Raw genomic sequence first — 26,745 nt, forward strand, 5'->3', positions numbered from 1 at the left:
ATAAATACATTAAAAAGCAACGGACCCAGCACAGACCCCTGCGGGACCCCACTAACTACCCTCCTCCACTGAGAATACTGGCCACGCAATCCTACTCTCTGCTTCCTATCTTTCAACCAGTTCTTAATCCATAATAATACCCTACCTCCGATTCCATGACTCTGCAATTTCTTCAGGAGTCTTTCGTGCGGCACTTTGTCAAACGCCTTCTGAAAATCCAGATATACAATATCAACCGGCTCCCCATTGTCCACATGTTTGCTTACCCCCTCAAAAAAATGCATTAGATTGGTGAGGCAAGACTTCCCTTCACTAAATCCGTGCTGACTTTGTCTCATCAGTCCATGTTTTTGTATATGCTCTGCAATTTTATTCTTCCCCTTCCCCTTCCTAGGTGTATATGGCTAAAAGCATGTATGTTCTTTTAACCATGCCATATAGGAGGAAGAGGAAGTTCTGAACCAAGATTTCATGTTTGAGCACTTACCGTACATAAGGGTCCTTTTACAAAGCTGCGGTAGAAAGTAGCCTCAGTGTGCTCTTACGCGGGTCTTTCCTGTACACTAAGGCCATTTCTATCGCAGGTGGAAAATGGCTGATTGTCCATTTTCCAGATTTTGTGGCTATTAAAAACATTAGCATGTGAGCCCTTGCCGCCACCTAGTTTGAATGCAGTAAGAGTTCACGAGCTAATCTTGCGCTAATCAATGTGCAGCAATGCCAACGCACTGATTAGCACAGAAAAACCCACTCTTCACCCCCAAATATATTTTTGTGTATATTGAAACTTACCATAGGATGTCTCAGTGCGCCCCACAGTATGCCCTTTTAAGCTGCAGTAAACACATACTATGGTTTACCACAGCTTAATAAAAGGACCCCATAATCTGCATGTTCCCTATAGTTCCCTGAATTTTTACAAGGAAACTTTTCAGGAAGTTTCCTTTAGAACATTTTCTGCTGTGCCTGCAAGCAACCCGTGTAGCTAAAAGATTACTTCCTAATTCTTTATAGGACAACTTCCATTATCTTCTGGGGGACTCATGTTCTGCCAGGATTCCTTTTTCCATTATTTAAAAAAAAAAACTCCTTCTTGCCATTTTTATAGCAAACTCAGTTTTATAAATTAAGATATCAGGTTGTTCTTCTCCCTACATTCAATTACTGCAATTGATTTTCACAAAGTACATTTCCCAGCTTGAGATGCTGTGACACGTTATGTATCCTTCCACGATGGATGAGTGAACACAATGCCCTTTTGCTTTGCCCATCTGGAGAAAACCATCTTCTCTGTGATGAAGCGATGAGCACCTCGGACGGCCTGCTCGTGCAGAAGATACATCTTGCACTCATCCAATTTCCCCTTCTCAAAGTAATGATATGGAACTGGCACTAGATTCTTCTCTCTGCAACAGTGGACACAACAAGGTAACTTCAAGTAAGTGGACCCAGTACTACCATCAGACCCAAATGCAGTGAAGGACAGAGAGCGTGCTCAGACCCCAACACCAGAAGAGACCGAGCACGCTGTATCTCGTCCTGAGACCTTAAAACCCTGTGAAAAGAGAGCAAGCACACTGCATGACATCCTGATACCCAAACACGTAAGAGACAGTGAGAACACACAACTTTACATCAAGACTCAGAAAACTAAGACAGTCAGAGGGTTCTTTAAGACATCCTGAGACTGTAGATACCATGAAAGACAAGAGAAGGCTACAAGACATATGCAGAAACCTAAGTCCCATAAACAGAGACGACAGTGTGCTGATGTCAGCCTGAAGCAGTGTGTGTGATAGCCTGGGAATAGAGCTGTGTGACAGACACCCCAAGACCCCTGTACCTGCAATAGTTGCCGCTGACCATTCCATACACAGAGATATGCTCACACAACTCCATAGCCAAAATCATAGTGAACCACCCAGTGCTGAGGAAAGAGCCAGATTTTATCCTGTAATAAAATATCAATGAGAGGGAGTCAGCAGGCAACAACACATGGGAAATAAGGGGACAGTTTAATCTCTATAAATATGGAATAAGGCATGGAGAAGGGACATACAGTGCTCAGTATGAAGAGGGGTGAGTGCCGGGGGAGGGGTTTACACTGCTCAGTATGAAGAGGAGGGCTGGGGTAGGCTTTACACTGATGTATCTGCAGAGGGGTGAGGGCGGGGGGGGGGGGTTACACTGCTCAGTATGAAGAGGGGTAAGGGCTGGGGGAGGGCTTACACTACTGGATCTGCAGAGGGGTGAGGGCTAGGGAGGGGCTTACACTGCTGTGTATGAAGAGGGGTAACAGCTGGGGAGGGAGTTATATTGCTCAGTATGAAAAGGGGGATGAATGCTGGGGGAGACGGTTACACTGCTCAGTATAAAGATGGGTGAGGGCTGGAGGAGGGGGTTACACTGCTCAGTATGAAGATGGGTGAGGGCTGGGATGGGCTTTACACTGCTATATCTGCATTGGGGTGAGGGCTAGGGAGGGGTTTACACTCCTGTGTATGAAGAGGAGTAAGGGCTGAGGAGGGGGTTACACTGCTCAGTATGAAGAGGGGTGAGGGCTGGGGGAGGGGGTTACATTGCTCAGTATGAAGATGGGTGAGGGCTGGGGTGGGCTTTACACTGCTATATCTGCGTTGGGGTGAGGGCTAGGGAGGGGCTTACACTCCTGTGTATGAAGAGGAATAAGGGCTGAGGAGGGGGTTACACTGCTCAGTATGAAGAGCGGTGAAGGCTGTGGGAAGATTTTACACTGCTCAGTATGAAAAGGGGTAGGGGCTTACACTACTCAGTATGAAGATGGGGTGGAGGCTAGGAGGTAAGGATGTTCTATATATCAGGATACAGTTCTACCTGTACCTACATAAGTATTGCCATATTAGGACAGACCAAAGGTCCATCAAGCTCAGCATCCTGTTTCCAACAGTGGCCAATCCAGGTCACAAATACCTGGCAAGATCCCAAAAAAGTACAAAACATTTTATGCTGCTTATCTCAGAAATAGTGGATTTTCCACAAGTCCAATTTAATAATGGTCTATGGACTTTTCCTTTAGGAAGCCGTCCAAACTTTTTAAAACTCTGCTAAGCTAACCGCCTTTACCACATTGTCTGGCAACAAATTCCAGAGTTTAATTACACGTTGAGTGAAGAAACTTTTTCTCCGATTCGTTTTAAATTTACTACTTTGTAGCTTTATCTCATGCCCCCTAGTCCTAGTACTTTTGGAAAGCGTAAACAGACGCTTCACATCTACCCGTTCCACTCCACTCATTATTTTATAGACCTCTATCATATCTCCCCTCAACCGTCTTTTCTCCAAGCTGAAGAGCCCTGGCCGCTTTAGCCTTTCCTCATAGGGAAGTCATCCCATCCCCTTTATCATTTTCGCCGCCCTTCTCTACACCTTTTCTAATTCCACTATATCTTTTTTGAGATGTGGCGACCAGAATTGAACACAATATTTGAGGTGCGGTTGCACCATGGAGCGATACAAAGGCATTATAATGTCCTCATTTTTGTTTTCCATTCCTTCCTTAATAATACCTGTTCTTTCCAGTTTCGTTCTGGAATATCTGGTCACAGTACGCCATCTTTGCCTCCGTCAGGGTATAGATCTGGGCACTGGGGTACATGTCTTTCATCTTTTTCAGAGTCCTGTAAGTGCGCCCCCCCTTGTCACGGCTCATGAGTTTTGGGGGTCCCCAGATCACATACAGGGTGTTCTGAGAGAGCCCAAAGAAGTAGGAGTCATTTCTGAGGAGTAAGGGTACGCTGGTGTGAGACACAACCCTGAATGTGACCCTGCTACCCACATCCTCCTCATAGCCATGTGTGGGAGCCTGGTTCATGCGTAGCACACAAGCCGCCTCATCAATCTCCTTCCCCAGCCGGGATCCCAGCATTTGCCCAGAACTGGACACCACAGCACACTGTTGGCATGGCGCTTGGAGCAGGGGCTGCAGTAAAACATACCACACAGTAAATACGTATACATATAGGCAAAGACAGACATGGAGGGCATTATCGATATGACGTCTGTCCGACTTTGGACATTTTGCCAAAAACGTCCAAAATCCCAATAGGAAAGAAGATCATTTTCAAAAAAGAAAAACGTCTATCTTTTGTTTTTGAAAATACTGTTCTGAACAACATTTTGTGATCTGGACATTTTTGTTTTTTGGTCCATTAAAAAAATAAAAAAAAGCATCCAAGTGCAAAACGTATAAAATCAAGCCAGTGGGATGTAGGAGGAGCCAGCATTTTTAGTAGACTGGTCCCCCTGACATCCCAGGACAGCAATAGGGCACCCGAGAGGGCACTGCAGTGCACTTCATAAACTGCTCCCAGGTACACATTTGACCATTACTCCCGTACCTTGTGTGCTGAGCCCCCCAAAAAGCCATCCAAAACCCACTACCCCCAACTGTACACCACTATCATAGCCCTTATGGGTGAAGGGGGCACCTATATGTGGGTACAGTGGGTGTCTGGTGAGTTTTGGAGGGCTCACAGTTTCCTCCACAAGTGTAACAGGTAGAGGGAGGTAGGAGCCTGGGTCCACCTGTCTGCAGTGCACTGCACCCACCACTAGACTATTCCAGGGACCTGCATGCTGTTCTAATTGATCTGAGTATAACATCTGAGACTGGCATAGAGGTTGGTAAGTAATGTTTTTCATCACATTTTTGTGGGGTGTGAGGGGGTTAGTGACCACTGGGGGAATAAGGGGAGGTCATTCCTGATTCCCTCCAGTGGTCATCTGGTTATTTAGGGCACCTTTTTGTGCCTTATTCGTAATAAAAACTGGTCTAGCTCAAAACATCTAAGTTTTAGTCCTGGATGTTTTTGTTTTGTTCCATTATGGCAGAAAAACATCTAAGTCTTAGGAAGGCCCAAGTTCCGCCCTGAACACACCCCTGGCACTCCCCCTTGAGATTTGGGCGCACTTCTGGCAAACTTCTAAAAATAGATTTCGAAAATACTGATTTGGACGTTTTTGTGAGAAAAACGTCCAAATGCAGACTTATGCCACTTTTTGGATGTTTTTCTCTTTTGAAAATGAGCCCGACAGTGTCCTCCCTCCACCCCCTCCTCCCCACCAGAGATCCTACAGTTGGGTGACATCATCAGATGCAGTCTGGGTCAGACATATGTGAACAAACTTTCAGAGCATTCTAGAGTGGTGTACTCCAAGGGGATAATTCTCCAAAGGACACCTAAAATTAGACGCCGGGATATCTATATCGGCAATTGCCATTATAGAATACTAGCATAAGCCCACATTTGCGCTTAACTTTAGGTGCGAGCACTTACACTAGCTCAATGGCTGATGTACATACTCACGCCTATCTGTAGACAGTTAGGTATGTAAATGTTTGCATGCGATACTGCCAGGCATTCCCCTGGCTTGCCCACGCCGCTCCCAGGTCCACATCCCACTTGCAGTTGCACATGATAGATTTTGCACGTGCAATTTATTTTTGTTATATTTGTACCCCGCGCTTTCCCACACATGGCAGGCTCAATGCGGCTTACATGGGGCAATGGAGGGTTAAGTGACTTGCCCAGAGTCACAAGGAGCTGCCTGTGCCTGAAGTGAGAATCAAACTCAGTTCCCACTAGGCCATTTATTGTTTCATTTATCATGTATTCAAATAATGGCAATTACATGCATAATTGCTAATTAGTGCCAATCGGCACCAATTATAGCTAATAATGGGTTGTTAATGTCAATTAGCAGCTAATTATTAAACTAAGTTACATATGCAACTGACACTATTCTATACCTTGTGAGCACAATTTTGCACGCTAAACATAAAATTGGGGGTGTATGAGCAAAGCAAGAACTATTATGAGCACTATGCCCAGCCGTCCATTTGACTATATGGAAACATATATGGTTTCATACATACATAGTATAATCCAGCATTAACAACTTGATTACAATATGTAAACTCAGACAATTCATCTATAAAGCCTCTAAGACAATGCAGAGACACCAAGTCTAGTTGTTTACTATACTTAGGACAGAAGCTGCTGATAAGGTTCACAATCTTATCAGGACAATCAAGCTGTTATCAGAATTTATGTTAATGCAGGACTCTTTGAGATACTATGGCTGGTCAATATGTACTTGTTTTATGTTCTCCAAGTACAGAAAGTAGTCAGCAGTACAGATAAAGCCTATGATTTAGCTATAAAAAGGAGCTTTTATCAGAGAAGCTCAGCTGCAGTGTCAACATCACATCCGAGGGGCAAGATCTGAGTTAGACCAGACGGACATCTGAGGGACTGCATCAGGTTATGTGCCATGTATCTTTGTATTAATGCTCTGGGGTTAGAGTGACTCTTTCTACTTCAGAGTCTAGTTAGGGATTTATCGGCCTTTACTCTAAGTTATCTCTGTAATGGGATTGTCTTTGTTTTATTTCTGTTTTCCTTATACCATGTTTGCTGCTATTGTAAATAAAATTGCCCTATTTTTATAATATTTGGGTGTGGGGTTAGTTCCTTCTATTATTTTGCTGCAGTGGACTTCGATCTAAGGATAAGAAAAACACATTTGCACCTGACACTTCATTCACTAATGTTAGTACAAATGTATTCCCCTTATCCTTAGATCCAAGCTCACTGTGCCAAAATAATAGAAGGAACTAACCCCACAAAAATCTGCTATCTCACAATACTGAACACAAGACACAGGAATCTATGGTAGCTTGTGTGTTAAAATATACCACTCTGTCTCCCATGATTGCTAAAATTGTTAGAAAGCACTGTAAGACTCTATCAGTTCATTTGATTTTTGCTCAGGCACAATGTATAATATCCTATTCAAGAAACACTAATTTATCAGATCTCTTGTGCCATTCAGATGTACGGACTTCAAGAGTTATGGGTACTCATGGACATGCTAAATGTGGTAAATGTGTGCTCTTTAATGTTACGTTAGAGACATCAAGATTTTGGGATGATGTTCAATGCACTTGGATTGATATTAAATGCTCAATGTCGTATATGTCAAAAGCAGTGATATGCATGATCATTTGTCCTTGTAGATTAAAATACATTAGTCAAACTAAACATATGCTCAAAACTAGATTAATTGAGCATAAACATTGTATCAAATCTGGTAAAATTGAGATGCCTTTGATGAAACATTGCCAGGAGTTACAATACATTTTTGAACAGTTACAATGCTTTGCGTTTGATCAAATTATAAATAATGGCAGAAGAGGAGATATTATGAAGAATCTCAATCAGAAAGAGCAGAAATGAATTTTTAAACTTAAAACCATAGCTCCGAGCGGTCTTAATGGCCCTATGGAATGGGAAGCATTTTTTTATGAGTGCAGGCTTTTGCCTACTTGGTAGAATCCTGTGGGGATTCTTAACGTCAGCTAGCAGGAGGGCGGTTTTCCGAGGGCATATTTATACCTGTGTTTGCCATTTTTGAACCAAGCTGGAAGCTTGTTAGTATTCCTCTGGATGAAGACTGCGAAACAAGGACCCTTGTCGAAGATTATGGATTCTGTGCTACATGAGATTTGCAGTGGATTTACCAGCTGAGGAGACCCAGACTGTGTTTTGTCGGGATTTCTCGTTTGAGAGCTAAGTATTTTTTCTGTGCACAGGCTCGCTTTTTTGTTGACAGATCCTGCTGCAGCTGTCAAACCTGAATTATCCGCTGGAGGCAGAGAAATGCTGGCTACTTCCACGTTGTATCACGTCTTATGCTAACGATATGACTGGACAATTCAGCTCTCTGTCTCCATCTGCTGGTAGGGAGGTATAACTCATCAGTCTGGACTTGTCTAGCAGGATGAGAAGGAATGAAGGATTCTCCATTTCCCTTATCTGAAGGCTAACAGATAGGTCACTAGTGACATAAAAACCTTCTTAGATCTGATCAGTTCATGATGTGTTAATTTGAAAACTTTCACATGAGGGTTCCACAGTGCTACGATCACATGTAAAAGCTTCAATACTCCCTGCAGCACTCCCAAGTACTACAGCCATATGTGAGGGTTCCATATTCTCTACAGTGCTCCCCAGTACTACAGGGTATGATATTCCCTGCAGAACTTCCCAGCTAACTATATTTGAAAGACCCATACTTCCTGCAGTGCTCCCCACACCCCAATATTATAGCCTCATTTTCTGTCATGTGCTTAATACTTTGATATGAGGGTCCCACACTCCCTGTAGTGCTCTCCAGTCACATGTGAGGGCCTCACAGTCTCTACATGATTAAATTATTCTGTTGTTGGTAGTTACTCACCTCACCATCTGACACGCGGCTGTACCCCCACAGGACACGCATTCCTGACCTTAGTTGAATACTTGACCCCTTGTGTTCCTGCAGAGTCAAACATCTGACCCAGCAGAGAGGAAAGCAGAAGTGCTGACAGAACAAGGTGCAGAGGAGGACAGAAACAGACAGGATCACAACACCAGCAAATGCACGACTCTGTGAAGTAAAGAACTGAATCATACATGAAGCACCGGCATCTCATTTGGTTCATTCCAAATATCTATGTAGAAAGGCTTTAAACAAAACAATTATATTTCTATTTTTCACAGAAAAATAATATTCCAAGAATGCCTCTCTCTTACCAAGTACCCCAAAAGAACAAAGATCCCCTGCCCTCCCAAATAATATTATTGCATCTAGCCTAGTACAATTACAGCTCTGTCCACAGAGGAGATGGAAATGTGTTTTAATCAAACGCCTAAGTCAGTTCCTTTCCTCCTCTCTCTTATAGTCCAACAAGGGTCCTGTGTCTGCACCTACTTTTGGGGAAGATCTGGTCTCTTGTATGAAGATCTGGCTATAACTGAAGTGTCCCAACCATTATTTTTGTATATGCTATTTCATTCATTCAAGTATTTATATACTTTAAGTTTCATTTTACAGGGTCACATGGAGCTGCCGAGGGAATTGAGCAAAATTCCCCAGGATCTCAACCCACTGCTAACCATCAGGCACCAGCAGGAATTGAACCCAGCTTCCCAGGTCTGCAACCTGCTACACTAACCATTAGGCCACTGCTCCACTCCTCACCAGTATTTTGTACTAGTATACAGTTATTTCTTTATTTAAACAGTCTTAGGGGGAGTCACGTGACGCGATGCACGGGCGCGGTCGCTAGAAGAACTGCTCCGTGCTCACCCTCGCATTCCTCAGCACTCAAAACCTCCCAAAGAAAGAAACCTTACTAAATCTTGACTGGCAGAGTTTCCCCTGCGGTGAGCTGGTTGCACCCCGGTGACAGGGCTGGCGATGGCGGGTAAAACGCTCCGAAAAGACAAAGAGCGAAGCAAAGTCGGCGAGGACAAGATGGCGGCCCCAGCGAGCCCGGTGGGAACGGCGGTAAGCTCTGTATGGGCGGCCAAAATCGTGGGGGAAGTGACTGCGGCACTGGAAGGAATCCTGGACAGGAAATTACAGGGGCTGGATTCCAAATTGGAAGGATTAAAAAACAACATGACACAGCTTAGCCAGGATATGGCGGGATTCCGACCAAGTCACCGCAATGGAGCAAAGGTATGCTAAACTGCTTAAAACGGTGGAAACGCAGGCAGAAAAACTCGAAGACCTTGAAAATAGGTCACGGCGCAATAACCTACGTTTAGTGGGGCTACCAGAAGAATTGGGCGACCACGAACTTCGTCCCTTCCTGGAGAACTGGCTAGGAAAAGAACTGAAACTTCCAGCGGGTATAGGGCCGTTGATAATTGAACGAGCACACCGCGTGGGCCCAATGAGACAAAGCGCAAGCCAACCCAGAGTAGTGATATGCAGGCTGCTCAATTTTGCCCATAAAACCGCAATTATGCAAGCTGTGCGCAGTGGAGCTGGTCTGAAATATGATAATCAAAAGATCCTCTGTTTCCAAGATTACTCAATCGTGGTAGCAACGCAGAGGAGAGCCTTTTCCCCAACGTGTGCGCAGCTGGTCAAACACAAAATAAAATTTGCTTTGTTATATCCAGTAAAATTGAAGATCATCCACCAATCTACTACTAAAATTTGTGAATCAGTCCCAGAGGCCCAACAATATGTAAAGGAAATACTAAATGCAGGAGATGAATGAATAATAGTGAGAGCACAGGCCTGATCAGCTGAGAACAGCAGCAGCTGGGGCATACTGGATTACAGAAACTGCAAATAAGAGTCAGGTGGAGCGAGACTTGAAGACTTTTGAGAGCACTCCTGCTGGCATGTTTCTTGATTGGCTAGGAAAGACTGGGAACTTGCGAAATGATCTATGGACAAGGAATAGGCAAGTGTCAAGCACTGCAGTAGAAGGTCACTAAACCACAGTAAGCTTAGACGGACGAGGAGTAATCTATCTCATCAACTCCTAAGACTCTGGATTACAGTTGTTGCAGAGACCGTCTACGGATGGCATATTTGACCAATCGGAATGGCACTAAAATACCTTGCGGAGATTGCATCTGAGGGACTACTGATGGGCTGGTTGGCACGTTGGAACTGATGACTATTGCGACACAGCCTTTCAGATAGAGGACTCTTCCACTCATCATGGAAAGAGTGGAGAGAAGAGTTGCGCACAACGATTTGGCAGTTGTTGCAGAGACCGTCTACGGATGGCATATTTGACCAATCGGAATGGCACTAAAATACCTTGCGGAGATTGCATCTGAGGGACTACTGATGGGCTGGTTGGCACGTTGGAACTGATGACTACTGCGACACAGCCTTTCAGATAGAGGACTCTTCCATTCATCATGGAAAGAGTGGAGAGAAGAGTTGGTAATGATACGCATAATGGTCAAAGAACAAGGCATAAGCATATTTAAGTTGAAGCCAACTAGTTGTTTGTTATTTTGAATCTGTTAATTATATTAAACAAGGCTACCTATTAAAAGGGATGCCTGGCACTGCCCCGTTGTAGTGACCATTGTTATACTAAGAACAGTTATCAAGTTATGTTAGATTATATGATTATAATAAGAGGAATAATTGAGCATGCGAGGAGGGAATTTGGAGGGGAGGGCTTAAGTAGCAGGCGCAACTAATTGTGAGGGGAGGATTGTTTGTTACACTTTGTCAATTACATGGGAATGTCGGGAGGGGCGTAAACGTGACTAGTCCCATACAGGAGGGACGGGATACAGAGGGAGGATTGGGGGAATTGGGGGAGGGGCAGAAGGCCGGGGAGGGATGATGAGGAAGGGGCAGCATTGGGGAGGGTATGGGCTGAGGGAGGGCCAAATAGAATCTTATAGGGAAACAGAAATTGGTACTATGGAGTATGAAAGGCTACGAGTGGACCACATGATAAAAAGGGAGGAGTCATAGGCTGGGGTGGCTGCTCCGAGAAGATAAAGAATTTTTGTGGGAGATCAGATGCCAACACAGTACGTGAAATATGGTAAAAATAGTAACATGGAATGTGGGAGGCATAGGGTCACCAGTGAAGCGCTCTAAGATACTGAAATATTTGCAGAAGATCAGGGCGGATGTTGCTCTTTTGCAAGAGACGCATTTGAACAAATTGGAACAAGATAAGCTTAAAAAATGGTGGGTAGGAGAAGGCATTGGATCACCAGCAAAAGGGAGGAAAGGTGGAGTGGTCATTTTAATAAGGAAGGGGGTGGCGGATAAGATCAGCAATGTAATTAAAGACCCAGATGGGAGGTACATTTTTTGCAAGGTGATGTTGGCTAGGAAACAAATATTGTTGGGCAGCATCTATGCACCAAATCAAATAGACACAAAATTCTATAAAAAAAACTGATAGGACATTTGATAACAGAGGACTCTTCCCAATTAATTTTGGGAGGAGACTTTAACATGGTATGGGATCCGCAGGTAGACAAATCAAATGCTACACATACACCATCTCACTGGATGTCGAAGGGGCTTCCGAATTTTTGCTCCCTTCTGGACCTCTTGGACATCTGGAGAATACTATACCCACAAGACAGAGACTACACACATATGTCTAGGGCGCATAACACACAGTCCAGGATAGACTATTTGCTGGTGTCTCGCTCCTTAATGGGAGAGATACAAGAGGCCCAAATTGGACCGTATGCAATATCAGATCACGCAGAAGTATGGGCGACCTGGAACCCTGGAGGATTGGGAAGCAAATTTAAACAATGGACGTTCCCAAGCTATTTGATCCATAATGTGGGTTTTCGTGAACATTTGTTGAAAAGTTGGAGGGAATATAAATGTTTTAATGAACATACAGCATCCAATTCCATAATATTCTGGGAGGCAGCAAAGGCAGTATTGAGAGGAGAGATCATTATCTATGTAAGCCAATTTAAAAAAGCACGAGACAGAGAAATACTGAGATTAGAGAAACAAATTGTGTCATTGCAGAAGAAATATGACAGGGCTTCTAATATCCGGCTGAGGAAAGAACTTGTGTCGGCACAAGTGGCTTTAAATACCCTTATCCCAAGCATACTATAAATTCCAACTATATAAGCATGGTAGTAAGGGTGGGAAGATGCTGGCCAGACTGGTTGCCCGTAAGCAGGCATCGAGAAGAGTGGTAACCCTAAAGGATGGGACGGGCAAAATGTGTCATACAGATTCGGAAATCCAAGATGTCTTTAAAATCTTCTATCAAAACTTGTATACAGAAGAAACTGAGCCAGGTCTCCCGAGTAATCTATATCTTGATGGGGTGGCGCACCCTGTCCTTTCGGAAAGGGATAAAAAAAATTTAAACAAACCAATTACTGTAGATGAAGTGCACTGGGCAATAACCAACAGTCCACAGGGGAAGGCGCCGGGTCCAGATGGCATAAGAGTTGAATTCTATCAGCTATTAGGAGAGGAGATAGAGTCAGCGTTGGCAGAGGTCTTTAATGGTTGGGTGGAAAGAGGATTGCTTCCTAGACAATTGAATATGGCCCAAATTATTTTGATACCTAAGCCTAAATGAGACCCTACTTTGCCAGAGTCATATCGCCCCATTTCGCTGCTGAATTGCGAAATGAAGATATTTGCTAAAATACTGGCTGGGCGCATGAGTCGGGTACTACCAAAACTAGTGCAGGAGGGGCAAGTGGGATTTGTTAAGGGACGCTCAATCTCCAAAAATCTAAGGCGGATCCTAACAGCGTTAGAAAAAGTAGGGAGGGACTCAGAGCCAACATTGATGATTAGCTTTGATGCCGAGAAGGCGTTTGACCGTGTTGACTGGGGTTTTATGTTTGCAAAGCTAAGTGCATATGGTTTTGCAGGATGGTTTATAAGAGCACTCAGAACACTATATACATCCCCTAAAGCTAGAATAATGGTTAATGACAACTGTTCAGATGATTTTGACATAAAACGTGGAACCCGGCAAGGCTGCCCCCTATCACCATTGCTTTTTGCTTTATATTTAGACCCATTGATTAGAGATATTGTCGCAATGCCCGCAATAAGGGGAGTAGCTATTGGGAAAAAAGAATTCAAATTAGCTGCCTTCGCAGATGATCTGCTAGTCACAATCATGAATCCGGTGGAGTCATTGCGAGCTTTACTGGAGCTGTTTAAAGAATTCAGAGACTACTCGGGGTTCAAACTAAATTTGGAGAAATCGGAGGCGCTGGCTAGTAATATACATATTGCAGTGGCCTGGCCGGAAAATTTCCCCTTGAGATGGGCAGCAGACTCGTTCCAATATCTGGGCATAATGCTGACAACAAAGGTGGTAGACCTATACCCACTTAATATTAAGTTGTTGTTGACTCAGACTCGACAACAGTTGGAGAGTTGGAGGCAGCTGCAATTGCCACTGATGGGTAGAGTGAGCCTAATTCGTATGGTCATCCTCCCTAGATGGTTATATGTCATGCAGACTATACCTTTCTGCATAATGGGAAAAGATCTGAAAACATTCTATAAGATGGTAATGAATTTCTGTTGGGCAAACAAGAAAGCTAAGATGAAACAACAGTTAATGAAGGGCAGTTGGAAGCAGGGAGGGATGGGAGTATCGGACTTGAAGCTATACAACATGGCCTGCTTAATGCGGCATGTGAGAGACTGGATTTTAGGAACAACTTATACGCCATTAGAATTAGAAAGGGAATATTTCGAACCGCTGCAGCTGCAATCCCTTATACAACTAGAAACAGTGCAGATCCCTGAGATATATAGGAAAAATTTACTGTTGCTGCCTCTACGGAGAGCATGGCAATTCTTAGAGAGCAGATTAAAGATGGGAAGGGGGATAACAGAACTTCTAACAATTAGAGGGAATCCAATGTTTGAGGCAGGCATAGAAAACCCAGTATTTCAACGATGGGAAGGAAGTGGTTTGGAATGTCTGGGAGATGTGATGGATGATAATGGAGAGATTAAAACTCTAAACCAGTTGTTGGGAACAGATAACATTCAATGGGGCGATACATTCGCACACTGTCAGTTAAAACACTACATTAAGTCATTAGATCAAGGTCGATTGGCCCAGAAGCAGGGAGTGAAAATTAAAATCTTCTTCGTAGAGATCTCTGACGAAGAGCCATCGATTTCAGGGATACATAAGGCGCTCTGGGCATATGCTGAACCCAAAAACTTCACACAGCTGAAAGAGCGTTGGGAGAAAGACCTGGGAGTCAGATTAATGTCTTGGGATGTTGAAAAGCAATTGAAGGGGATCCCGAAATTGATTAGCAGAGCTCAATATAGGGAATGTGCATTCCGTTTTATACATAGAGCCTACATGGCACCAGCACAATTAGCAAAATTTGGGGGATTCCAGACGCCCCTGTGTACGAGATGTGGGAGGGCAGATAACACATTTTACCATAGTTTTTGGAGTTGTTGGAAGATTAGAAGGTTTTGGGGTAAAATAACCCTTTATTTGTCACACCTATTGGGTCACAAAATAGCAGGAACACCAGTACAGATGCTGCTGAATCTGCCAGGATCATTCAAGGGTAAAATATCAGAGCACACTTTGTTCCTCCGCAAACTCACCTTGATAGCAAAGAAATGTATCTTGCAGAATTGGACAAATGATGTAGGGCCATAATACTGGCATTGGTGAAACCTTGTTTACCAGTTAATGATGTGGGAAGTTAAAGAAGCTAAACATTCAATAAAACGGAAGAAAACATTCATGAAAATCTGGGGCACTTATCTAGACTCTTTGACCCATAGAGGGAAAAGTTTGGACCTCAACACGCTAGAACAATAAATATCATTAAGGTACCACAACATGAGGGGGGGATGGGATGGGAATTGAGGAGGGAGGGAGGGATAGGGAGGTATTAGGAGTTGGGAGGCGGGAAGAAAACCAGTAATTTTTGGAGACACTTATAATGGATTGTTATTGCACAATTTCTGTTTGGTTGACGTGTTATCAATGACTGTAAGAATGTTTACGTAATGTCTTCAATAAAAAATGTTGAAACATAAAACAGTTTTAGTGCCCCCCACCCCGATCCAGCCCATTGTTGGGTGAAACATGGCCATGTTGGGGACAGGTTTTTAATCTATTCCAGTGGTGTGCTAGCAATAATAAAAATCTATTTTACCTCTTAATTGATCTGCTATCCTAACTTCCCCTTGGCTTCTGCAAATCAGCTGCCTTCCTGTTTCCTTGGACCAAATGTGTTTGACCATGCAGCTTACTTTGGAGCTTGTGCAATTTTACCATGTAATTTGCAATTACACTGTCTGCTGTGGCTAATGGCAGGAGATTAACTTGTTGATTATACAGTATACAGCTCCAGATTATATTAGAGTGAAAGACTAATAGAGGGTAATTTATTCCCCAGAAAGGGTGATCACAGGACATGCCCACCAGGTGCAAACTGTAGTACCAATTTAAGAAAGTTTTCCAGCAAACACACACAGGTATGCTGTGGAATTTGTTGCCAGAGGATCAGAACTATAGTTGGGTTTAAAAATGGTTAGGACAAGCTTATAGAGGCCAGCTCCATTAACAGTTATTAGCCAAGCAGACTTAGGGTCTGCTGCCTTTTTACTCAACATATAATCAATTGCCCCAGTAGGATCTTCCAGGTACTGCCAAATGACCCTGACTGACTACTGTCAAAGACAAGATGGTGATCTCAGTTGACTGTTGGTGTGACCCTGTATCATATGTCTTGTGCAGCAGGGAAACAAAGGGAATGATACTAGAAAGGACAAAAGAATTAAACCCCTTCCTGGCATCTTCCTATAGAAGAACTGTCACCAATGAGAATCAGGCTCTTTCCTAACTGAAGTAGAAAGAGGGTGTATATCACATATCTGAACAAGTGTAGTGAGCTTCTCCTGTATGAAGGCTTTCTAACAGCCTGTCTAAGGGTGGGCAGGCATCTAATGCAAGCATCACCTGCAATGAGGGTCACTATACTGACACATAGTGAAAGCCACTGGATGCACCATGGTTTTTATTTATTTTTGTTACATTTGTACCCCACGCTTTCCCACTCATGACAGGCTCAATGCGGCTTACATGGGGCAATGGAGGGTAAAGTGACTTGCCCAGAGTCACAAGGAGCTGCCTATGCCTGAAGTGGGAATTGAACTCAGTTCCTCAGTTCCCCAGGACCAAAGTCCACCACCCTAACCACTAGGCCACTCTTCCATTACTCAGTGCTCACCCCTACTCTTGTCTCCTCCCCTGACTCTCAGAGTCCAACTGCTATTGCTCACCCCTACCCTCCCAGAACCCCCCTCATTCCAATAGTCTATCTGTCACTGATCACACCTCCTCAGGACCCTCTCATCTCATTTAACTGCCACCACTTACTGTGGCTCTGGCCCCTCCCCCAATCTTTATGTCCTGTCTACCACTACTACATGGGATAAACATAAAGGAATCCTGTTCCGAGGGAATGGATCCTCAGAAGCTTAGCCGAGATTGGGTGGCAGAGCCGGTGGTGGGAGGCAGGGCTGGTTGGGAGGCGGGGATAGTGCTGGGCAGACTTATACGGTCTGTGCCCTGAAAATGACAGATACAAATCAAGTTAAGGTATACACAAAAAGTAGCACATATGAGTTTATCTTGTTGGGCAGACTGGATGGACCGTGCAGGTCTTTTTCTGCCGTCATCTACTATGTTACTATGTTACTACTACTTCTCATCATCAGGCTTTTGATGATTTTTGTATTGTATGTCACGTTTTTACTAGGTGACCTCATTCAACGCTGAGAAGGCAGACTACAAGATTTCCAATGAATAAAATAAATAAATTCCACCAATCACACTGCTCAACCCCAGTCTGGCCCTCTTCCCAATTTCAGGGCCCATAAGTCACTGCTCAGCCAGGGTCAGGCAAATTCTGTTACTTACGAGATTCATTTCTTTCACGTCAAAAAATCATTTTTTTCTTCAGTCATTTAGGATGAGCATCCTGTGGAATACAAACATCTGCGTCACTCCTAGACACACTACATTTGGTTTTCATGCACGACACAATATCAAGACCTTGCTATTGTTCAGATATGTTGTAAATGTGTAACGTGGTACTTCATACATCTTGGTAGCACTCAACATTTCTGTAGCGTTTGTTGAACACTCTACCCTATTATATAGGTTAACTTCATTAGGGATAAGTGGTGCAGTATTTAAATGGTTTTCATTTTTGTGTGAGTAATGTGTATGGGAGGATGTTTCCTTTGTTCTCCTTACCTGCTACTGTCCCTCAGGGTTCTTCACTGTCTGCATTACTTTTTAATTTATACATTCAAACAATTTACCATCTTTTGTCAGGATTGAATAGAAACAGATTAGAGGAGTAGCTTAGTGGTTAGAGCATTGGTCTGGACACACAGAGGTGGCTGGTTCAAATCCCACTTCTGCTCCTTATGATCTTAAGCAAGTCACTTAACTCTCCATTGCCTCAGGTACAAAATTAGATTGCAAGTTCTCCAGGGACAGAGAAATATCCAGTGTACCTGAATGTAACTCACCTTGAGCTACTACTGAAAAAGGTATGACCAAATCCACATAAATGAATTTATTGCTGATAATTTGCAATTTATTGTCCCTACTGAATGCTCTGTTAGTGAGGCTATGGATGTTGTGTCAAGACAATAGAGAGATGTTAGCTAATAGTTTGTGCTTGAACATGGAAAAAGCAGAGATCTTCTAAATTGTAGCACCCTTCTGTCAGTGATCACCAAACTTCCCATTCAACTTTATTGTGCAGCTTCTCTTATCCTGACATGGGAAAGAGAAAGGGACTTGATATACCTCCTGGTTTTGGGAGTGTGTGCCACATGGTCTCAGGTTCAGGTGTTTTGAGAGTGATTGATGAGTGGGTTTGCCTTTACAAGGATAAATTAGGCACTTTTTTGAAACTTTGATATAGGCACCCTTTTATAAAACCAGCCCCTATGCGGGTAATTTTATAACAGGGCACTTTTAGGCAGGGAAGCCACATTGGCATAGAGGCTGCAACTTTTTTGCCTTTGCAAATAGCCCCCTGGAAAGCTGCTATAGAAAATTACACCTGCTCTGAGGCAGAAGTAATTGTGTGTCTATGTGCCAGTAGATATTGGGGCATCTATGTGTATATTTTGTAACATAATCAGACAATCACTATGATCCAAATTTCATAGAGAAAATATGAAAAACCAATCATCATCTACTCTCTAACCCAATAACGTCAAAAGAAAAATACTTTTCTGCATCATCTGTAGATGTCTAAGAGCAGTAAGGGCATTATTGTAGAATTATTTATTTATTTATTTATTTATTTATTTATTTGTTGCATTTGTACCCCACATTTTCCCACCTATTTGCAGGCTCAATGTGGCTTACATTGTTCCGTCATGGCGATCGCCATTCCAGATTGTGTCACATCACATAACATGGCTGTTTATTTGAGATGCTTGCGTTGATGTTGCTAAGTTGTAATGTTCAAGTGTTTGAATTAATAAAGCAATTTAAAAGAAAGTATTGTTTTGACCATCAAAACTGGGAGAAGCAAAATCAAGTCTTCACAGTTCATTCATGTATATTCAGTATCTTTTCAATAGCAAAAGGTATATAAACTTCCAATACTAATCTGCACAATCCTTCCAGTCTTACCATGGTCCAACTTTATTCCAGCATTGAATGAACAATTGGAAGATTGTGCAGATAAGATTTAAATTTTATACACTTTTTGCTGTTGAAAAGATACTGAATATATGAGAATGCATCGATAATAATATAAGAGCTGGTGGAAAAATAGATTTTGCCACTGACTCTTCCTTATAGTGTTCTCCTAGTTTATGTTTAAAGCTTTTTATTGACGGTAACATAACATATACTACTACTACTTAGCATTTCTATAGCGCTGCCAGGGTTACGCAGCGCTGTACAAGTTTAACATGGGGAAGGACCGTCCCTGCTCGAAAGAGCTTACAATCTAAAGGTTACAAACTATGTAGTCAGTGTAGGTATCATGAGTGGGGAAGGTGGTTATGCGCCAAAAGCAAGTGAGAAGAGATGGGCTTTGAGTAAGGACTTGAAGATGGGCAGGGAGGGTGCATGACGTATGGGCTCGGGAACATAACATATACAAAATCTCAAAGCAACACACAATCACTACATGTCATCATCGGAGTTGATGTCACCATACAGTTTTCCATTTTCTCCCCACCTCCCAAGCCCCTCTCCGTAACCACATCTCCTAGTTTAAATAGTCCAAAAAAAACTGGAGTAGGTTACTTTATATGTCTGTAGGGAGGTCAAGGCCGGGACTAGCTGTCACTGGGAGGTCATTGGCACAGCAAATCTGCTTACACCAAACTCTAATTGAAATAAGTTAATTCAGGCCAGATTTGTGTTCTGAACCAAATTGTTTACTTAAATTTGGATTCTTCAGACGAAAAGGGAGAACTCTCCATAATAACACTATTTAGAGGTAGAGGTAGAAAAATAGTTTCCAACACTTATATTCTCTGGTATGATTCCACATGAACACTCAGTCTGTTGATAGAGGTTGCTGAAAAAAGGACTTAGAGCTCTCTCTGGGGGCCCCTTCATCTGAGGGAAGCCTTTTTGTCAATCTCTTATCCATTTCATCATGGCTCTCTGAGCCTTTAGACACAAAGTCCTTTGACTGGTAGGTACTTCCCCACAAGGGACTTATTTCTTTATTCTGGTAGATCCAAGGACTATCCTCTGATCCCCCTCCCCTATTCCTTCTGGCTTGATCTTTCAGGACTTCTCTCTCTTTCTCCTGGGAAGGATATGGTGGTGGGCTGGTTCCCCTGTTCCAGTCTCCACTGGGTACAAGTGGAGCAGCTTAAGTGGATCTGGTACTGCTCCCCACTCCTTCATTCTCCAGCTACACTGGTTGATAGTGCTACAGACATGGAAGTAGGAGCCAAAGACAAAGGAATTGAAACAGGGCTAGGCATTTATACCAGCACAGTTTCCCTCCAAGAGATGTCTCCTCCTACCACTGTCAATCACAGATTTGGACAGCCAGTCCTGTATTCCAGAAGCTCAAAGTACATTACTCTGGTAGAGCCACTAGAGGTGTCTATGTTCCTGAGTGGATCAGAACTCTAGGACTGCATGTCAATCTTTTTGTGGCTGAGACCCCATAATAGTGGTCAAATAAAACTATGTGACCCCTGGAGGTGCAGAATAATGATACACCTATGAACAGTCCACCCAAGTCTTCACCCCAAATTTGGGTTTTGTGAACCCCATTTTGGGTTGTCACCCACAGTTTGGGAAGCTCTGCTCTAGAGACCAACTGAAACCAGGTTTTTCAATTTCAGCTGAAACCTAATCTGTGGTTGAAATTTGCAGCTTGGTTTTGACTGAAACCAAAGCCATAACTGCAACTGGCCCCACCCTCAAACAGCACCCACTCCCTCCTGCTACAACCAGAGCCTCCCTCTCCCCAATGACCAGAAAGAAACCCCCTCCATGACCTAATTACAAGCAAATAAGTGACCAAAAGGTGCCCTAAATGACCACTGGAAGGGATTAAGGCATAAATCCCTTTACTCCTTCAGTGGTCACAAACCCCTCCCACCCCCCCTAAGATGTCACAGTGATAGTACATACCAGGCTCTATGACAGTTTCAGATATGATGGCCATTCTTGTTACAGCCGCATGTAGGTCTCAGGAGTAGCCTAGTGGTTGGTCAATGGACTGCAGAGAAGGGGACCCAGGCCCATATCCCATTCTAACTGGTACACTTGTGGTGGAATGTACGAGACCTCCAAAAGACACTAAATACCTACTCTACCCACATATGGGTGACACCTGCAAGCTTGAGGGCAATTGCAGTGGTGTACCGTGAAGTATAGTAGATGTCCTCTGTTCCCGGAGGGTTCATCATACAATATAAGGGGGTTATGTGAGATGTGTACCTGGGACCTTTTATGTGAAGTCCACTAAAGTGCCTCCTAAACTATCCCACTGCTCTGCTGGGATGTCAGTGTGGTCAGTCTGGTTTTTGTGCGTTTTTCTGTTGAACATTTTTTTTCCAAAAATGGTCCCAAATGAAAAACACACTGAACACAACACGTCTAGAAAAAGGTGATTTTTGAACCAAAAAGATAGATATTTTTCAGGTTCGAAAATGGCTATGTTTGCCACTCGATTTTTGGACATTTTTAGCAAAACATCCAAAATCAGATTTAGATGTTTCATCGAAAATGCCCCTCCAGATGTTTCAATATCTTTGTTCGGTTTGTCTCACTCTACACTTGGCAATGGCAATTCAGTGGAATACCATGGCATCAGCAGTTAAGACACAAAGGATTTCAAAGGCGCAACCTGATTCAACACTTCAGTCAAGAGTCTGGTTCCACGAGTCAACCATGCCAGATACATTCACAGAACGAATGTTAGGTTTCAGATGCAATGAACAAGTTTGAAAATCTAAGGGATCAACAGTCTCTCATTTTACCTTAGAAATACATGTGTCAAGTGTGACTGAGATCTAAAACAAATTATTTTGACCTAGAGATGGTTTGAATAATCAAATCTCAAATTATGATAAAATACCAAATCTAAAATCTGTCCTGCTTCTTGGGAACTAGATCTGATTGCTTGTGCAAAACCAATAGCTGATATTGCAGCAAGAAATTCTTCAGTTTTAAGTGAGAAAAAATCATCGGTAGAAACATAAAAATCACCTCAAGAATAAAATGTTCTGAACTACTTATAATAAGGCAAAGGGCTCCACGAACGTCAATAGGTCTGCTTCTAGATAGCCAGAAGGCAATAAACGAAACATAAAGTCCGATGCTTAGCATGCACAAATAATCCTTCACAACCCTGGACTAGTTTAAAACAAGAATGTACCAGTGGCGTAGCCAGACCCAGTATTTTGGATGGGCCCATAGTTAACTTGGGCCCTTCCACACCATGCCATACCTGCCCCCCCCCCCCCCCGAGATCTAAAAAAATGTAGGCTTTTTTTCACCTACCTCATCAACATCTCTCTTCCTCCACAGCGTCTTGGCATCTGCCTGCCCATCACTGAACCCTGTCCCTCCCCGGTGTACCTTATAGGCATCCCCGGTGCTTGCAGTGATCCATTATTGCTGCCTGAGCTGGCCCCGCAGGCTTCCATTGGCTGGATCCCGCCAGACAGGAAGCAGGAAATGACATCAGCAAGGGCGGGACCCGGCTGATGGAAGCCTGTGGAACCAGCACAGGCAGCAATAATGGATCAATGCAGGCGCCTGAGATACCTGTAAGGTACACTGAGGAGGGACGGGGTTCAGCAATGGGCAGGCAGATGCCGGGGTGCCGCAGAGGAGGAGAGATGTTGATGTGGGGTTCCACCGCTAGGTGGGCCTGAGCCAAGAATAGGTTGGCCTGTGCCCACCCAGGCCCACCCGTAGCTACACCACTGGAATATAAAAGCGCTAAAGCTGATTTTAAAATGACCAAAACACCCTGATCCTGCTGCTTCAATCTTAAGAAATGCTCATAAGAATACCCATATGGGCACATGTTTAAAATAAAATCACCTGAATCATTCAGATAGGATTCAGTAGTACAAAAAAAATTCAAGGCCCTATCAAAAAGTAAATCATTGATGAAAAGAATTTTATTCCTGACTGAAAGTGCATTAATATATACCCACATTTTTTAAAATTCCCAGAGATTAATGATGTTTAGGGGCCCTTGGAGATAAACTAAAATCTGACCACACACAAAGGAAGCAGCTCTTCTGATGATAGGTGCTGTTATATCTACCATGGCCCAGAGTGGCAGGAATAAGACACTCCTGAATCACATGCGTCCTATTCCAAAACATGAAGCTGCAAAAACTTAAATTTAAAACCAACCTAGAGCACAAGTAACAAGCTCAAATATAAAATAAAAAAAATCAAGTTATGCTGCAGGTCACAAAAACAAGTACACCAAAGAGCATGACCCTTTGGCTATACTCCTTTAGCAGCAGTCTTCCACTGACCAACTCGCCACCCTCAATCCAAGCCAGCATTTCAATTGTAGCTGACCAACAGTGAGGTAATCAAGGCGGTGGTACTTACTGAAGCTGTGCAATGAGAGGGTGGCCTGTCAAACTCCTCCCTAGTACAGGATGGACAGCAGACATTCTATAGTAATTCTAAAATAACGTGCAGCACTGAATAAAACCAAATAAAAGTCTAGGGGCCCTGTTTACTAAGCTGCATAGGCGCCTACGCGTGGCAATTCGGAGTTACCACCCGAATTTCACTTTTTATGCACGTCCGCTCCGCATGCCAGAAAATATATTTTATTTTCTGGCACGTGCCAAAAATCGGGCAGTAACTCCAACTTGATGCGCGTAGATGATTACTGCACGGTTAACGATAGAGACCTTACCGCTAAGTCAATGGCTGGTGGTAAGGTCTCAGACCCAAAATGGACACGCACCAATTTTTATTTTGCCGCATGTCCATTTTCAGTAAAAATTTGAAAAAAAGGCCTAGATTACAGGTGCGCTGAGAAATGGATCTAGGCGTGTCCATAACACACGCCTACACCACCGCAGCTCATTTTTCAGCGCGCCCTTCTAAAAGGACCCCTTAGCGTGCACTAACACTAGAGACCCCCATATATTCCTATGGGGGTCTCTAGAATTAGCACACGCTATTTTTTAGCATATGCTAAAAACCCTAGTGAACCCTAGTGAACCTTAGTAAACAGGGCACCAGATCTGGAAAACTGAGTGAAAGAAAATGATGAGCTCAGGTATACCAGAGCTGCTAACCTTGAACACTTGATGATGGTGAAATTGGTACCTGGTGCCTAGTCCCATTCTCAGTGAAATAACTAACTTTTGGGCTAGACATACTAAAGGATTTTTCCCACTATGTCTATACTAGGGAAATGCTTAATACAGTAAGGGCCCAGTTTACCAAGGTGCATTAGTGTTTTTAAAGCGCCTACACTTAGCGTGCATGCTAACCATGTAGGCGCCTATAGGGATAATGTAGGTACATACATGGTTAACGCACATTAAAAACGTTAACGCGCCTATAACGCTGCTTAGTAAATAGGGCCCTAAATCTGGCCCATCTTTCCAAATTCAAAGTGTGCCATTTTCTCCAGCCCTTGATTGGTAGAATCTGCAATGTACGTGTTCACAGACTTCGGCATTTCAGCCACACATTCACACATATTTACTCTCTCATTCTATAACAGGTCATCTAAATTTAAGCTACTTTTGCATGCTTGAATTTATAGAATACTGCCATCAATGCGAGTTAAGTGTATACTTTTGTGCATAAATGGCAGTGGTGTGGCCAAGAGCTATTTTACACAGTATCTAAACGTTAACCCCTGGATTCTATATAGCGCACCTAGTGATCTGCACCAAAATCCAAGTGTATTCTGTAACAATGCGCATAGCGTAATTGGCTTAACAAGCCAATCAATGTTGTTAACAGCACTTAAGCAATAATGAGCACTAATTGGCAATAATTAAGAATTTATGCGCATAACTTACTAAGCTTATTCTGTAATGCGCTGTGCAGTGGAGTAGCAAGGGTGGGGCGGTCTGCCCCGGGTGCACGCTGCTGGAGGGTACAGAGAGCAGCCGCGCGCCTGTCGGCTCCACTGGTTCCCTGCTCCCTCTGCCACGGAACAGGTTACTCCAGCAGCCAAGAATGCACCCGGGGGGGAGGGGAGCTTGATGCGCTGGGGAGGGGGGTGTCATTGCGCCGGGGGGGGGCTTGATGCACCGGGGAGGGGGTGTCATTTGGCCGGGGGGGGGGGGTGTCATGCTGCACCCTGGGGGGATGGATGCCGCTGCACCCGGGGGGGGGGGGGGGGGTGCACAACGGCAATCCGCCCTGGGTGGCAGCCGACCTAGGATCGCCACTGGCTCTGTGCTTAAATTCTAATGTGTGCAGGCACAAAGGGGAGTGGTTATAGGCAGGGAAATGGGTGTTTCTTGGGCATTCCAAAATTTACATGGGTTGTTATATGGCCCGATACGTCTAAATCTACGTGCCAGGATTTACGCCAAGTTTTTGTTGGTGTAAATGGAGATGTGTAGTTTTAGGCGCTGGGATATCAATTAAGCATATTCTATATACCGCACCTTAATATAGGCACCCCTTATGGATGGAATATGCTCGGATGGAAATGTTTTCCGTGTGGATTTTCTAGGCACCATATATAGAATTTCTACCTAAATGGCAAAGCATGTACTTATTAGAGGGGTATTCACTGGGGAGAGGCATGGACAAACCTGGGGGGGGGGGGGGAGGCAGCATTTAAGCAGGCTACTTACAGAATACTGTAGGTTGTGTGCATAACGTGCATAATTGTCACATTCAGGCACTAATATTTATATGAGCCATGGCATGCATAAGTGTCCTTATAGCATAGGCTCACTACCTGCAATAATATGGTGTCTAAATGGTGATGCCCTGTTACAGAATTGCCTCCTTACTATATATATTTGTACTTTTTTAACTTGTTTGAACACTCAAAATTAATATAACTTTAGAGGATAAATAAAAATAATAATTTCTACACAATTCAGAGTTATAAAGCTCATTATTGTATTGCACTAGACCACAACTACAATATCCCAAACAATACCCACTATAAACTGCATTTTATCTTACCATAATATCACTTTGTATTTGTTCACACCGGAGACTGCTAACGCCTCTCCGATACTATGTAAGCCACATTGAGCCTGCAAATGGGTGGGAAAAATGTGGGATACAAATGTAACAAATAAATAAATAAAAATAAATAAATTTACATAATCATAACAGATCTGGCACTATAACCAACATGGAAAATTAAACATTAGTTCATAAACCCAAGACTATTTTACTGAAAATATTCTGATGTTAAATTTCTATTAAGCATAGCTTTGTTGTAAACTTGTCTATTTCAACTTTTTCTTACTAAACCTTCCTCTCTTACCTGTTTACCATCACCCCTCTTCTCCCTCTCTCTCCCCTGTCAGAAAAGGATACAAACGTAAGAATAAAATATGCCATCCATCAGAATGGAAGTGAAGTAGCGGAGAGTGCAGCCAAGCCACCATTAAGCCAACTATGGGGCCTCTATGCCTAAGAAGCTTATTATCAGCCTTCAAAGCCACTTCCTTCCTCCTCCTTGCCCTGGAGGGAGGGGGGCTGGGGTGAGGGGGAACCCACTCTATCTGTTTCATTGCATCATTTCCCTAGACATAGCAGCCATAGAGTGGTACATTCTTCATGTTTACACAATGCCATGTTGCCATCTAGTGGCCATCATTTGTCCTATCAACTAGAATACAGATTGCCTATTTCGCAGCACAGAACTGTAAGTTATGTCCAAA

The 26,745-nt window shown here is 43.4% G+C and overlaps 1 protein-coding gene across 2 annotated transcripts; it reads right to left on the minus strand.

The window, feature by feature from the left end:
- Positions 1–385: 385 nt before the first annotated feature.
- ST6GALNAC4 (ST6 N-acetylgalactosaminide alpha-2,6-sialyltransferase 4) lies at positions 386–26,477 on the minus strand. 2 transcript variants are annotated; one of them, XM_030210622.1, is made up of 6 exons: positions 26,346–26,477; positions 17,291–17,351; positions 8,281–8,469; positions 3,546–3,958; positions 1,844–1,951; positions 386–1,406 (listed from the first exon to the last, which is right to left on the minus strand). In XM_030210622.1, exons 2-6 carry the CDS (start codon positions 17,297–17,299, stop codon positions 1,217–1,219), a joined length of 909 nt encoding a protein of 302 aa, XP_030066482.1. In that variant the 5' UTR covers positions 17,300–17,351; positions 26,346–26,477; the 3' UTR covers positions 386–1,216. The 2 variants fall into 2 exon arrangements, with proteins under 2 accessions (XP_030066482.1, XP_030066481.1); XM_030210621.1 differs by lacking the exon at positions 26,346–26,477 and adding an exon at positions 26,036–26,075.
- Positions 26,478–26,745: the final 268 nt, after the last annotated feature.

Source organism: Microcaecilia unicolor, chromosome 7, assembly GCF_901765095.1.
Source record: "Microcaecilia unicolor chromosome 7, aMicUni1.1, whole genome shotgun sequence".
Classification (NCBI taxonomy): Eukaryota; Metazoa; Chordata; class Amphibia; order Gymnophiona; family Siphonopidae; genus Microcaecilia; species Microcaecilia unicolor.